The 16,118-nt window shown below is 35.7% G+C and overlaps 2 protein-coding genes and 1 non-coding gene across 4 annotated transcripts; 2 read left to right on the forward strand and 1 right to left on the reverse strand.

Annotated features, from left to right (window-relative positions):
• Nucleotides 1–1,471: 1,471 nt before the first annotated feature.
• LOC139782055 (E3 ubiquitin-protein ligase KCMF1) lies at nt 1,472–12,137 on the reverse strand. 2 transcript variants are annotated; one of them, XM_071720980.1, is made up of 8 exons: nt 11,884–12,137; nt 9,560–9,727; nt 8,721–8,860; nt 8,442–8,638; nt 7,833–8,025; nt 6,465–6,682; nt 4,908–5,382; nt 1,472–4,566 (listed from the first exon to the last, which is right to left on the reverse strand). In XM_071720980.1, exons 1-8 carry the CDS (start codon nt 11,897–11,899, stop codon nt 4,372–4,374), a joined length of 1,602 nt encoding a protein of 533 aa, XP_071577081.1. In that variant the 5' UTR covers nt 11,900–12,137; the 3' UTR covers nt 1,472–4,371. The 2 variants fall into 2 exon arrangements, with proteins under 2 accessions (XP_071577081.1, XP_071577082.1); XM_071720981.1 differs by having other exon boundaries at nt 4,450–4,583.
• A 996-nt stretch (nt 12,138–13,133) lies between these two features.
• On the forward strand, nt 13,134–15,676 carry Dhpr (dihydropteridine reductase). The gene is made up of 5 exons (XM_071720978.1): nt 13,134–13,287; nt 14,437–14,520; nt 14,589–14,835; nt 14,915–15,107; nt 15,188–15,676. The coding sequence occupies exons 1-5, from the start codon at nt 13,198–13,200 to the stop codon at nt 15,285–15,287; spliced, it is 714 nt and encodes a 237-aa protein (XP_071577079.1). The 5' UTR covers nt 13,134–13,197; the 3' UTR covers nt 15,288–15,676.
• A 346-nt stretch (nt 15,677–16,022) lies between these two features.
• Nucleotides 16,023–16,095, forward strand: Trnak-uuu (transfer RNA lysine (anticodon UUU)). Its single transcript has one exon. It is a non-coding gene; the product is annotated as a tRNA-Lys (tRNA).
• Nucleotides 16,096–16,118: the final 23 nt, after the last annotated feature.

Here is a 16,118-nt window from a genome sequence, read left to right on the forward strand (position 1 = left end):
TTAAACAAAAGCGAGGTGTCCGCGAAATCATTTTTCCACTTAAAGGAGACAAAACGAAACGTGAGGATGATAAACTGCATCTTCTTTCCTTCGATGCTAACAGAAACGCGTGTGGATAACGTCAAACAAATCATTTTAATGAAAAGGGCATATATGCACACAAGAATAAACATTCTTATGTCTTTACAGTACATAATTGTTGCGAACGAGAGCGGTTTCGCACGATCCCCACTCGACACGCGTGCAACAACGCTACGACGACATTCCCTCCGTCCTAAAGTCATCGATAATTGTCTAATATGTTACAATCGGGCGTCACATCGGGCCCCGAATCCAGACAAGCCTTAAGATTATTAGATTAATGATCGATATTCGTTAAGAAATGGTAATAAGAGCGTAATACAATCAGAGTAAATTATCGAGATTTAACAGAATCCACGTACTCTTTTCTTCCGAGTGTTCGCTCTTTAAGCTCTATCTTCCATTGCTTTTTTTTGCTTTTTTTCTTTTAGTTACATCACACATCTTTTATCACCTACCACGACTGCATCATTACTTTTAGATTTGCTTCAGCACGTGCGCAAACATAATTATGTGACGCGTATTCAGGAAACAGTATGCTAGCACGTATATGAACACGTGCACATCTGCGCCTCTCTCTCTCTCTCTTTCTCTCTGTGCATCTCTATATCTATCTATCTATCTTTATATATATATATATAATTCACTTATATGATAGACAACAGTACGTAAAATGTAGTAAATACAAATCGAAACATCATTCGTGGAGAAAAAGGGATGATCTTGCTCGATGAAAAAGAAATGAGGAAGGGAAATGTCGTACGCTCTCTCTTCCTTTGGGGAACTACAATGATGTTGTTGCGCTCGATTCCGTTCTGCTCGGGATGCATTTTTACTTGCATAAACAAATCCTGAGTTCCTTCAAATCCTGAATTCCTTTCCCACACAATCCTTACATAGTTCGCTTCATACTCTACGAATGAAATTCCAAAATCAATTCACAAATCGAGTCTCGGTCGACAATAACTGGGAAGGGCTGATAATTTTCAATCTGAAAAGATCTGTCTTGTAGAAATCTTTAAAAATTATCTCGCAATGATGTGGCATATTGCGCCGTGAATAACAAATAGAGATGGAGTAAAGAGAAAAGGAAAAATTTGATATGAAAATAGTGACGTGTAAACAAGGGAAACATAATTTCTCGCGTATGAATAAAGAAAAGTAGTGTAGTGTGTAGTGTATCGCAATTTTTTGGATTTGGATTCCAAGAAAAATATAGCTTCTGACCGTTCATAGAAAACTGGCGCAAAAATAAAGAAACTAAACTTGTACTAGAGTCTTGCTTCGTTCCTGAACACAAACTCCCGGATTAGGCGTTGAATCCTCGTTGATTTGAACACTCGGTTCGTATAATGTACGGCGGTGTAATAAATTCGCTCAATATCCGCAATTTGATAATTTTACATACGCATACGTTTATTAAGATTAGCTCAGTACAGTATTAACTTCATCACGGAGCATCATGCGCAGAGACTTTCGCAAATGCAGGCACATCCGCTTCTCAAAGAGGGGCTGTCGAATCCTAATTTTTTTTTTCAGGCATCCTGCATTAAGGCAATTAAGTGCACCCCGTTTTATTTACGTTTCGGATCTATTCTTCTGTAAATTGCAACTAATTACACAATATGAAGTACAAGATCGTGAATAACTATTTAAAAAAGAAAATCACTTGCTCAAAGTATACATGTATCGAGTACGGGTGGAAAGACAAGCAAAACATCCAAGAACATCGGAGAAACGACAATTAAAAGTTCAACAAGTTTCCTTTACAATCTGTTTTCTACTTTTCGTTTAAATTTAGTTTTGAAGTTTCTCGATCTTGCGCACAAAGAAAATAAGATGATCAAGCTCTGAAGTTCATACTCTATCGTGATAGATTTGCACACTAAATATTTTAACTCTTCTTTCTTTCTTTTTCTCGTGGATCTACACGGCGTGTATATATCATTTTTGCACACTTTGTAAAACGTTCGCACAGGGGGGTTTGCAGAGCCACCACATCTTGCAGATACACGCTCACACGGGATCTTAGGTGACAGACAATTTGGATTGAAAACATTAACGAGACGGGGCAAGAGATATCATGTATACGGACTAGTGAACATGCAAAAGAAAGAAAAGGAAGAATAGTATTCGAAGAAAAGAAACGAGAAAAGCAGATAACGGCGATGTACACGAGCATCTTCGAAATTTTCTACTCTCGGTAGAAATCTTACAAATGCATCCGTATTACATCGCACGCACACTCCGATACAATGTTACCGATGTTACCTTCGCGTATGTTTTATAGAAATAAATATATCTCTATTAAAAAAAAATTTGGTATATTTGAAAGACTTGGCTTGTCTTCGAAAAAATTGAAAAGAAAAATTTGAAGATTTTCCATTATCGGATCACGATATGAAAAATTTTTTTACTTTACGCTTTTTAACGAATAAATATATAGATCCAAGTATAATTGTGATAGGACAAGTTTTTTTTACGGTTACTGCAATTGTTTAATGTCTTAAAATGGAGTGACTAATTTAAAAAAAAGCTTTATTTCTCAATTCTATGCGTCACAAGTTTACATCTAATGTAAAATTATATCGGGAGCTTTCCAGCAAGCGACACAAGTCGACACAAGTATCGTTTTATCTTTGTTACTCATTGCCAAAAAAAGAAAGATAGAACGATGTTTGTGCCGACTTGTGTCGCTTGCTGGAAAGCTCCCATAATATACAACACTAAATCTTGAAATTTATAATTTGGTGAACAGTAAATATTAGTGAAACATTAAATACATTTAAAACATAAACACTAGAAACCATATATTTTGAAATGTTAATTTAACGGCTAACATAAAATCATAACTTATATCTAAATGTAATCTCTCCACTTTACGACATTTTATGCCATAAGTATGCCAAGGGATGGTCCGCCAGTACCGATTTTTACTAAATTATATATATCTAATTCAATTAAACATCTATTTCTAAAAAGTCTAATACATAAAATTTATTCCCTCAATATAATTCATTCTTTATTCCCTCAATATAATTCAACCCTTTCCTCTGTTTAGTCTACGATGTAAAATTGTGTAAAATGCTACAGCGAACAAACTCTACTTAAACGAGTTAAAAGATAAAGGAAGTTCGTGTAGACTACAAATGATAATTATAAACTATAAATGACTTTCTCGTACATTATACCAATGATTTATTGATTGTAAAGCATACAGGAGTCTATTATAACGAGAATTATAATCTAAGTAGTCATCTGAAAAATATGCAGCAACGTTGTTCTGCACTGTTATACCATTCGTGACATTCGTTCCTACAATCGTTTTGTGTATCATTTTTTCCATTATTAGTGCGCCGGAGAAGTTATCTGTAGGTTAAAGCAATTTAAAAGCGTTAGTATTACGGACCAGCCCAGGCATGATTTTGCATTCGTATATTTTTATCTGAAAAAAAGGGGGAGACGTATCGTATTACAAGTATACATTAGCGGTCGATCGTTCGATTTGCACCGGGTATGTTGATCAATAAAACCTCTCGCATTTCGTATCATGACGGCAATCGTGTATAACATACGCAAAATGCAATATGGAAAAGCTACATTCGCGTACACATTCATTCACCATCATTGGATCGATATATACTACAAGTATATTGCTGAATTCTTATATCAGTATGCTGATCCAAGTATCCTTTTGCGTGTATTTATCCTTTTGCGTGTTCGTACTATTCTTCGATACCTCAATAACCGAACAACAAACGCTAATGTCGCTTCGTCTTCGTAAGAACTTCTTTTTACAATACATTTTTGTGTTGGTTCGCAAACACCTGCTCTCCAGCGGGTAAAAGGTAACGCCGTATCGTGGTAGCACGTCAGCGTGGAAGAACGTGGCAAGACTCATTCGAAGAAGAGTAGTACACGCGAACGAACTCTATATATTTCGAGCATGACTGCAAGAAGTGTGAGTTATGTACATTATTATTCGCAAAGATGCCGCAGCGGCCAGCGAATCAGCCCTTGCCCTTGTTCCATGTCACGTAACAGCAAAAATGGCGAGATTAAAGTTCGGAAAAGTTTTGTAGTAGCATTAGGGCACAAAAGGATGAGGACGTGGATGAGAGGGAGGAGGAGAAGGAGGAAGAAAGGAGAGGGCGTTTCGAATAATTATTAATATATAATATTATAATAATAACAATAATGATGAGGTGTTCTAAACAGTGCTAGGACTAGTGCTAGGGGATCCTGTGTGAGGAATCAGGGTGGAGGATGGGTACACGGGCTAAGGAGGGGTTAGTGTGGGGGTGGCGGTTCCGTAGATTGGTTTCTGCCATCTACTGCCCTAACCGGCTTCCTACGCGAAGAGCCTGTCACTCCGACCGAGCCAACTCCACCTCTGAGGTAAGCGGGCGCCGGAGCTGCTATCGGTTCCCTGATAGTTCCGGTACCAGTATTCCTAATTGGTGGCGGCAGTGGTTGCTGCAGTACCTAAGTCACACGAAATTCTATGAGGACTATTTCGATTTTCTACCATGTATCAACTGTTGTTCCGATAATATCGTCTGGAACTAGATATAGCGTGTCTCAAAATAACATTGACATAAGTATCATATAAAGTGACAGTAAAATTAAATACAATAAGTGAGATAAATTATCAAATTTCTCAAAGTGACAGATAATTTTTGGGAAATATAGATGCTAGATATTGCTACATCGAGTTTCAAATATAACATATATATTACTTTCATCCCCTTTAGGTCTCTAATTATGCTTAATTTTAACATATAATATTTTAACATATATTATTTGCCAGAAAAATAGATGCTTACCAATGGCTGAGGTAATACACTATGCATCAATGTTTGAACTATAGGTGGATTTTGCGTTGCAATGCTATTAGGATTCGAGGATAATCCCTGATTTTGCAGACCTGAACCTACGCTGCCAGTAGTAGTAGTAGTAGCAGCAGCAGCAGCAGCAGCCTGCAGAATATGCGATTCTTTTTGTTGCACAGGTGCCTGTGATGTCACGTGTTTACTTGTCGCTTGTTCTCTCTTCGCTTCCTGAGTTACTCCCAATTTTTTCGCAGAGACAATGGAAGTATTGGCGTTTGGGGTTTCAGGACTGGTCGTGGCAGTAGTCGCATTCGACGCCGGTGTTTGCACAGCGCACTGTTGTTGCATCAATTCTGACAATGTTTGGGAAAGCGTTCCGACAATAAGTTCACGTGCAAACAGGCTCCTATTTGCACTCTCGCGTTCAATACTTTGCAGTTGTGAGTCAGACGGCGTGGTTATGATGCATCTGTACAAACGTGAAGACGGACAATCAGATTTACCAAGTAAAATAATCGAATATCGCAATATTCGTTCTTATCGGTTTTCAAATTAAACGTATACATTAAACGTATACATGTATTTTTTTACTGCTCGTGAGTATATATTTTTCAATTATAAATACCACATGTTGATATATAACAAAATGCATATCAGTGTTGTCCAAAATAGATACGTAGATATTTATAATATAGTTTTTGGCAGCTATTTACAACACGTGAGCTTGTACATTTTGTATATAGACTGAGAAAAAAAAGAGTAATTTTTTTTGTTAGAACGCAAGCTTGACTGATTATTGTTCTTTTGTAAAAAGGATAAAGATATATACTTTATATATACTTTATATAAGGGGTTTTAAAAAGCGTTTTTTTTTTTTTTTTAAAGGGACGTACCCAACCCTATCCAATTCTATCCAATTCAAGGGGGGAGAGGCGTTTTTTCAAGGGACGTACCCAACCCTATCCTATTCTATCCAATTCAAGGGTGCGTTCCGATTCCCCACCTGGGTGCTGAAAATCTATAGTGCACGTGACATATACTATAGGATTTTTAGCACTCGGGTGGGAATCCGAACGTAGCCCAAGAGGGGAGAGGCGTTTTTCAAGGGACGTACCCAACCCTATCCAATTCTTTTCCCTACTATTATCATTTCCTTTGGACCAACGGTTTAACGTCTCTTCCGAAAGACGGAGCCCAGTTTTCCACCTAGGGATACCTCTCTCCGCTAGATGGGGGGACGGCGTTTTCACTGAGAAATTCTCAGTGGCCTAGCGGGATTCAAACCCGGTTCTCCGGATTACGAATCTGGCGCTCTACCCACCAGACCAGCCATCACCCGATTGTTCTTTTGTATATTGCATGAATTTTTAATCTTAAATATATGTGAATAATTTAAATTAATATTTTACGTGAACAAAATGCACTTGAAATTAACTAGACTTATTTACTTAACGAGACTAATATGAATAAAAAAATTCTATAAACAATATTTTATACCTGTAACTTTGAAATACATGTTATTAATTGAAGATCTGAAAGGGAAATACATACCTGGGTAACAGGGACATATTATTCTGTGAATTAGTCGAAGACACACCGGACGAGTTGGCCGCATTGGTCGCGTTATTATTACTACTTGTACTGTTCGTTGTCCCCATAGTAGTAGTATGACCGCCACCACCGCCGCTGCCACCCCCGCTGCCTCCACTTACAGAACCGATCACTTGCGTCTGTCTTCTGGGTAATCTTTCGAGTTGTTGTCTGGCAGCCTAAAAAGATTTTATTTTAGTAACCATATTGCTTAATATGTAAAAGATAATTAACCCTTTTGCTACAAGGAATGACTACAGCTGACTGGGAACAAAAAGTGAACTATTTGCTCAATCTCTTCTATAAAAATCACAAGACTATTGGAATAATTATTATTTAAGCAATTCACAAGTTACCAATAATAATACACAAAATAATAATTATCAATATAGTAATAGAAAATATTAAATACTAATATATAAACTAATCGCACATATAATATCAATAGTATATTCTGCTACATCAACAGAATAAATCATCAAAAATTAATAAATTATTAACTTACATTAGCATAATTCATTATTAGCATTGTTCAAATATTTCTTAATCTCGCTTGGATTAAAGTCAATAACTCAATAATTGAAGTCAGTAATTTAAATAATCAAAATTCGATAATTTAACACAGTTTAAGTCAATAACTAACTAAACTCAATAATTTAACTCAGCCAATAACTAACTAAACAAAATTTTTGAAAATTTATCTCTTCTTTCTCTTCTAAACACTCCACTATTTTCTTTATTCTATTTGTCCTTTTAATGTTCTATTATGTTTATTTATAAATATCTATTGTTACATTTCTAGTTATAACATTTATAATTTCAGCAAACAACCTCTATATATTATTAAACAAAAAAAAAGAGAAAGAGAGAACGGAAAACAAGGTAACAAAAAAGTCAAAATGTTCAATCAGTATAAGTAAATGTGTAATCAGTGCCACGTATCCAGTCTGAGATTAATTTTAAGTTACGTAGCATATGAGACTATTCTATCTATATATCTTGTATATATATATATATATTCATAACTGAACGTTCCAATTAATTTTTTTTCAATCAATTACTTTAATATTTCATAAACTGTTATTTTCACCTTACAATTAAGCTTTTACATGTATTAAATATTCAATACTATCAAATAGCCAGCTATCAGACACAGCTTTAAACGATGTAATCATGATATCTACATTTAAACGCGATTCGACTTGAACATTCTTCAGACTTAATGACATACATGACACTGCGATTATGCATAACCTAATAAACATTATAAAAATATATATATATATACATATATTCGTTTTTTTTTTTCAAGGTAAAAATGAATTATACCCGGACTTGTTGTCGCTCTAATTGCAACTGCATTTGTAATTGCTGTAGTTGTGTAGGTGCTGATGTACTTTGTCCACTTCCGCCTCCACTTCTGCGTACTCCCGACAATTGAGACAGCAATTCCGCAATTGGATCTATGCCTTCACGATTACTTGGGCTCAGCCCTCCAGATGAACTGAAATGCATGTTGGACCTGCAGGTCCAATAACGCTCTAATGAACATGATCTGAGATAACATGATAACAATGATGATTAAGAACTTGTAGTTAATCATGTCAAATTTTCATTAAGGAAAAAGTATTTACAATTTATCACAATCTATCGGCAGATAGATACAGTATTTATGAAATAACCTATTCATAAAAATATAAAAGATATAAATTTGCAAAAAAAAATATCTAGTAACATTATTACAAAATTATGTACAAAGATAAAGTCTATAAACATTATAATCAATTGTGAAATATGATAATTACAAAAAATTTATTTTAATTAATATCAATATTTTCAATAAAAAATACTTTAATTTATATGATATAGGAAATAATCTTATGTAATGTTAAATTGATGAGTAAATTGGTCAATAGATATCTGCAGTTTTGTACATACCTACGTCCACGTGGAGCTCCAACGGCTCTAGATGGATGCGGTATCCGTCTAACACCGTGTCTACTTGCAGTTGGTTCATCCAGAAAGGAGATCAGGTCCCTTGGTCCACTGCGGTGTTCTAGTGTCAGATGGCCAGCAAAATCATCAGTAACATGATTAGGATCTCCACCTGGCACTGCTGCGCACACTGGACAAACCTGTTACAAAAAATATACAAGTTATAGATATACTTACGTAATCATTATGTATTTTATCTCTTTTTACTCTTTATACACGTACGACTTCGAACGAAATATCCGGATGATCAGCAGCAACGTGTTCTTGTAATGTAGCCTCGGTAAAGCCCATTTTTGTACAGTAGGGACAAGTCAAGGATTGGGGCTGTTCGACACTCACTCCTTCGCCACCATAGTATAATTCTATTGGAAAGTTAATCATTTACAAATTAATTAATAAATTTTAATCTTAACCTTTTAATCATAACATTTTCCAACTATAAATTATTTAATATTATTATATAATTATGATGCGTCATTTGCTTTGTCAAACACGTCTTTTTTATATATTTACAATTTTTGAAGGAAATTAATTGAAATATAATTGAAAAAATAATTTATTTAATCACTAAAAAATGTTATCTAATCACGCAACTAGAAGTTTAATTTGCAAAATTCATTATTTTTCAGGCATTTATAACTATTTAACACTGCGCGGACACTGTCTTTTAAGGCACAGTCGATTTTTCGTATTGTACAGTTTTCTCCTGACACTTAAAAAAAAATGCAACAATTCCGGCCTATGTAAGAATAGAAATCACTTTTTGAAACCTTAAAGATGATACATTAATTTTTATAAATTTGTTTGTAACACAGAAACGTTTTCAAAAACCCTTCGGACTTAAAAGTCCCAGGGTGTCCGGGGTGAGTATTCCAAAAACACGGTGTCCGCGCAGTGTTAAGTATAAGAATTTGGCATTGAAATAAATATCTTTTCTTCTTATGTATTCTGCTGTAATATGTAAAAAAGTTGAATATATAAAATACTTTTAAATTATTTTATATAATTAATATTTGTAATTATTAGTAAAGTAAACATTATATTTTAAATTTGAGCCTTACCAAAGTCAGATCTAGTAAGTATGCATTGCATAGGATGATCTGTGAGGTGGCGAGTGGTACTGGCGCCTCCCTCGTAGCAGCTGGCACATAGATCATAATCGTAGCATACGAGGCACTTGTATCTACGACCCCGAAAATTTCCCTTCAAGCAGGAATCACAGCTAACCCCTAAAACAAATATGTTTAGCTCAATATAAATTCGAAAAAATATTTTAAAAATGTTTTATATCACGTACATACAAATCTCATAGATTTTTAAATCTTGCTAAAATCTTAGCTATTTCTAATTTGCCATTACAACTTACATTTATTGTTATATATAATTAAATATAGATATTATCACGTGCAGTAACAAATAATAAGCCGAAAAGTAGAAAGTAAAACTCTTATTTTTAAGTTTATTATTTATTAGTTAAATAGTAATACACATTACTTAATATATTAAATTTCTGATATATTATAATTCCTTATTAGCAAGTTAAAAGTATTCTTGGATTTCCATTTTGCATAATGCAGTCGTGGAAAAAATTCTGGATGCAAAATATAAAAAACATGAAATTACAATAAGCATATAAATGCAAATTATAGTTTAAAATATTGAAAGTCATCAAAAAGTTCCTTCAGTCTCACATACCAATTTCATTATTTTTCAATTTTGAAAAAAAGCTGAAAAGTATATTAGTAGAACCAACTAATGCCAAATAGTTTGAAAACGTCAAAATAATAAATGATATATAAAGTAGAGAAATTCAATCAAGTATGACATATACCACTCTATGTACTAGAATCAATTTAAATTTCAAACTTCTACCTTCCTTCCAACTATACTTCTTACATATGCATTAACTTTAAATTATTTAAAAAAAAAAAAGAATGACAGAGAATACATGTAAGAGAAATAGAAGGTTAATTAAGAGAAAGACAGAACATTTGTACATCAGTTAACAAAGTAATAAATCATGACTTCATGAAAATCTGTGTGTGTGTGTGTGTGTGTGTTTCTATGTACATTTTTAACCCAGATCTCATAACATCAAATAATGTACAACACTGTATTAATTGAAGTAATGTATTTTTATATCGCACTCCAATTTTCTTTCCACGTTTGCGTTATGCAAAACGGGAACCAAAAGAATACTTTTTAACTTGCCAATAAGGAATTACTACTACCCGTATCCAAAGTCAGATGACTATACAACTATAAATAGCAATGTGCAGTAAATACGAGTCACAGTCTTGCAACAATGGAAAGCAGGATTCGGGCACGATATACGCCAATTGAGTACAGTAAATACAAAGGAACGACTGATCAATATTTCATAAGAAGGCGTGAACTTATCGCATACATATACATTTATTAATTAAACACTAAAATCTACATGATACTGTACTTAGTTTCAAATATAAAATATCAGTAATTGAAGTTTACAATGCGCGACAAATACTGGAGTGTCCAAGTGGCACTTCAGGTTGATCTATCATCAATTTATATCGGACATGATAATTATATAACATAACACACCTTGCGCCTTGGAAAAATATAAATTCTACTTAAGAAGCACAGAGATTACCTTGTGCTGTACACGCCATACTAAATAAATGCAAAACTTCTTTCCGCTTATTAAAATCTCAAAGGCCAGAGACTTAAGAGCAATGTGGCTCGTAATACTATTTTTATGACACACATTAAGTAGCGAAGCTGAGATGTCGAGAGGATAGCGGACAAGTCCGCCGGAGGGCACGGGGGCCGTTACACAAAATTTTTATTGACCGCCCGTGCAATCGGTTTCGTGCAAAGAGATCGCGATAATGTTGGAAAAAAGTCTGCAATATGTTCTGCAAGAAGGGAAAGACTCGGTGAGGAAAACGGGTTGGGGGAGCCCAGGGGAGACCGTGTTGAAAGGGGGAGTCAGCTGAGGCGGTACGACGGTCTGACAGCTGATCGGACGTGGTGGTCGACGACCTGGCGGTACGCCGCAGCAAGAGGATACCGAATATCGTCGCGGATCCCCAGGGATTCCACGGGAAAACGTCGCAAATCCGCAGAAATTCGCGTGAATCTTCAACCGTGTGCTGCCATCTGGCCTCTGACATTAGGGCCCGTCGGCCACGGGAGCTCGCGGGACGTGTCCCCGTGTCAAAAAGGACGTCCCCGCGGCTCGACGGTCCCGCGGACACCGTCGCGGGTCCTCGCGGACCCACGGCGAAGGTTCCCGCGTGCCCGACGCGACCCAGAAACCGCTCGCCGCGGCGGCGGGCACCCGTGAATCCCCGCGCGGTCGCCCGTCCCGCGGGCTGACTTGCTCGTCGGAGCACGTACGTACCTTCATGTCGACTCATTTTCCGTTTAAAATCTCATATACGCCAAACTGCGCGAACCCCTCGCGATCGTACGCTCTGCGAGACACGATCGCCGGCCGTCGTTGCGTGGGCACCTCGGCGTCGCTCGGTCACGGGTCGACACGACACGGGGAAAACATCAATCGTCAAACAAAAAATTTGTCGTTAGAATTTCCAGCGTAAAACCTAACCCAACTAGGCTTGACGAACGTGACGTCACGATAGACTGGCCTACCGGGTATCCCGATGACCCGATGGACGTTGCGCGACCTGCGCGTCGCCTATTGGCGCCGCCGCGCGACCCCGCCGTGACGTTGCCGCGAGTCGCGACGATCTCGACTTCGTATTCGCGGGAGATACGAAGTTCGCGCGATTCCTCAAGGGCGGCTTCTTTTCAGCCGCGCGTCGTTCCTGTTAAAGAAACCCTAAATTAATCATTTATTAATTTAATTGGCGATTTATACAACTAGCAGGATTGTCGAAAAAATTGTGAACTTATAATTTATAATTTATTGCCCATAATATAATTTTTCTTTCCATTGAACAACAAAAATTAGCAATTGCTAATTTTTGCTATCTGCGTTGACTGAATAGCATAGTATTGCTTGACGAGTTAATCATCAAAGTTAATCGGAATTTAAACGAAGATGCTTTGCAACGATTTGTTAATCATAAATGATAAATTACGTTTTAATTGTAAGGATATTAAATTTAAAATACTTTTATTCAGCCACACACGGTCTGTCGATGACAAAACTTATTAAACTAGGCAATCACATTGATGGCTTTTACTTCAATCTAAGACATTAAGAAACTGCGCACAATTAGAGCACATATTAGAAATAAGAATAAATATTAAATATTAGGAATCGGAATTAATAATAATAATCAACCGTAATGCGCAATGGCAAAGAATAAAATATAAGATATATAAATATAGGAATTAATATTCCTACATTTACATATCTTAATATTTAATATTTATTACAGGAATATTCCTATATTTATATATCCTAATATTTAATATTTATTCTTATTCCTAATATGCGCTCTATTGTGTGCAGGACTTCAGTGTGAGAAATTCAAATTCACCTCCCTCATTCTATCTGCGTTGATTCGAACGGCCATCCATGGACGGCATGGACACGTAGTTCATGACGAGACCAGATGGCGATCTTTTCACGAAACCTTCCGAAAGTCATTTCCGCGCGTGCTCGTATCGTTCCGCCGGCGATCGCGAGACTTCGGGTCGGACGCGGACCCCTCGCGAAATCGTATATCGTATCACTTATCGAACAATGGCCGCGGTACTCGGACGTGTGATTGTGTACGGGGGCAAGGGTGCCCTCGGCTCGGCTTGCGTATCGCAATTCAAATCGCAAAATTGGGTGAGTAAGCGGGACTCACGAGTGCCGTTACCCTCGCGCCCGACGCGTAATCCAGATCCGATTAATCGCACGGCCGTCTTATCGGCAGACCTTGTCAATACATCGCACAAAATTTGATTAGAGTTTTCTGCCGGTCTACTATTAAATAATTTTATAAACATGTGAAAAAACACGTATTAATATGTACGTACAATGAAAAAATTATATAAATATATTAAATAATTAAAATGTTAAAAAATGTAATTTATAATGGCCAAGTCGGAGTTTTTTTATCACCCAATTTATCGGTGACTTTTGCCCGATCACATTCCGCAAATCGTACATCGTATTTTCGTCCGTTTCAATTTTTCTTAGTGAAATTTGTAAGGATAAAATAAGAACCATTTTTCCGCGGTATTCGTTTGACATGATATTTATTTAGGCCCATGTCAAACGGCGCATGGGAGTGCCATATGATTCGATCGAAGTGACAGTCAACTGTTTCCTCTTCAATTTTCCCGGTTCCATTAAGTCACGGCGATTTTAAATATTTCGTGGAGTAATTTCAGATTATATGCGATAATATGCGATAGCCCTTGGTCAATTTTATTATTTATTTCATTTTTTTGCATTATAATTGGATAAATAAAATATGCAATTATATGCAATTATGACATGTGACTATATATCAATGTAATAATAAGTAAAAATATTGCAAAATGCGATTACACAATTCAAAGATTTTGCAATTTAATCGAAATCGATATTTCTTTATGAGATTGTCTTTAGTTGTATATGTAGACGTATATATAGACGTTGTCTGAAATTGCATAAAAACTATGTATGTGTACCAAGGTTACTGGTAGTCAGGCAAGTCCTTTCACAGAGCCTTCTAGAAGTGATTATTATCTCTACTGTATATACATTTAGATAAATCACATGTATAAAGTTAGCTAAATCATATGTTTTATGCTAAAAAACATAAATTACCTATATCCTAATTATCTTCTAAACACAAATGTTATTTATATTATTGCTTGTGCATAAAATTATTAAATATTTTTATAATATTGTTAATTTGTTATTAAGTATGTATATGTATGTTATATTTAGTTTATAATTATAAATTTTTATTTTGGTTTAGTATATGCGTTGTATTATAATTTTTAGTGGGTTGGCTCTATTGATATGAAGCCAAATGAGCAAGCAGATGCAAATGTGATTGTAAATCCTGACGGCGACTGGCAGCAGCAGGTAATTTTTCGTCGTTTACATTTTTATCATGAATATTCAAGCGGTAGATGTTAATTAACTTCTTGCAGCAAACTGAGATCTTGGCTCAAGTTAAAGATACATTGAAAGACGAAAAAGTTGATGGCATTATCTGCGTGGCCGGGGGATGGGCCGGTGGTAATGCGGCGCACAAAGATTTCGTGAAAAACAGCGACTTAATGTGGAAACAAAGCGTTTGGAGTTCCGTCATAGCTGCCAGTATCGCGGCTGAATACTTGAAGCAAGGAGGATTCCTTTCTTTGACTGGTGCTAAGCCGGCGCTAGGAGAAACACCAGGTTTCTTTCATGGATAATAATATAAATATGCATCATATAACTTTTCGTAATTGCTAAAAGGCCGATTCTACTCGATTAGGGATGATCGGCTATGGTATGGCAAAGGCAGCTGTTCATCAGTTAACGAAATCTTTGGCGGCTAAAGATAGTGGTCTTCCTTCCAATAGTTTGGTTGCTTGCATCCTACCGGTTACTTTAGACACGCCAATGAACAGGAAATGGATGCCTAAAGCTGATACAAGCACTTGGACTCCACTCGAGTTTGTGTCAAAGTAAGATAAAACGTTATTTACATATCAAATTAATATCTTGTGATTTATATTATTTAAAAAATGTACTTATCTTTCTATAGCTTGTTCTGGAAATGGTCTCAAAACCAAGATCGGCCTACTAATGGTTCTCTCCTGCAACTAATTACTAAGGACAATAAAACGGAGCTGATCGCAGCTTAAAGATATCAAGTGAATAAAATTCATGGGAACAAAAGTCTTGGAGCATTTATGACAATACGATAATACATATATCTTGTTTATTGTTACATGAAGTGGAGAGATATGTTCATGAGGCGGCAAGTCCTCCAAAATGATTGAAGTTCTTATTTTTGTATCAAGAACCGATATAGTTTTTTATGTGTTTTTAAACGTCCATTCCAACACTATATTTTTGTATGTTATTGTATACACAAGTCGTTTACTTACTTACAAGAAGAGGATACTTTTTATGCATGTGTATACACATGTATTGACATATTTGTTTTTGTTGTGAATGTAGAACACATATACATATACTATATTGAATGTTGCAAAAACAAAACGAAAAAAAAAGATCACTTAAAGCATCACGAATTGTCCCTTTCGTGTTGATTTCTTGTCCTCTTTGAGCTTCACAAGTCCAGTCAAATAGTTAAGTTTTTTTTTTATAGTCCATAAAATTTCATTTTTTTTTTTTAAGTAAATTTTAATGTTTTAAGTCAGTTTACAGCATTGTTACCGAAATATTTGATATTAAATATTAAAAACTATCGCAGTCATACGTAAATTATCTTAAAAAAAGATTTTATAATCTACCGTTAACTTTTGAATAATGAAATTATATCTCTATTAAAAAGAAATATTGTCAAGTTATTTTTATATTGGAATAAATACGTGTCCATAGTAACTAACACGTTTAAAGAAGGTTAGATATCAGCCCGGATAGCTCAGTCGGTAGAGCATCAGACTTTTAATCTGAGGGTCCAGGGTTCGAGTCCCTGTTCGGGCGATTTTTTTTTATTACTCGAAACG

The sequence above is a fragment of the Temnothorax nylanderi genome, unplaced genomic scaffold (assembly GCF_030848795.1).
Source record: "Temnothorax nylanderi isolate EJ_2023f unplaced genomic scaffold, tnyl_v1.0 TNYL_tig0385_pilon, whole genome shotgun sequence".
NCBI lineage: Eukaryota > Metazoa > Arthropoda > Insecta > Hymenoptera > Formicidae > Temnothorax > Temnothorax nylanderi.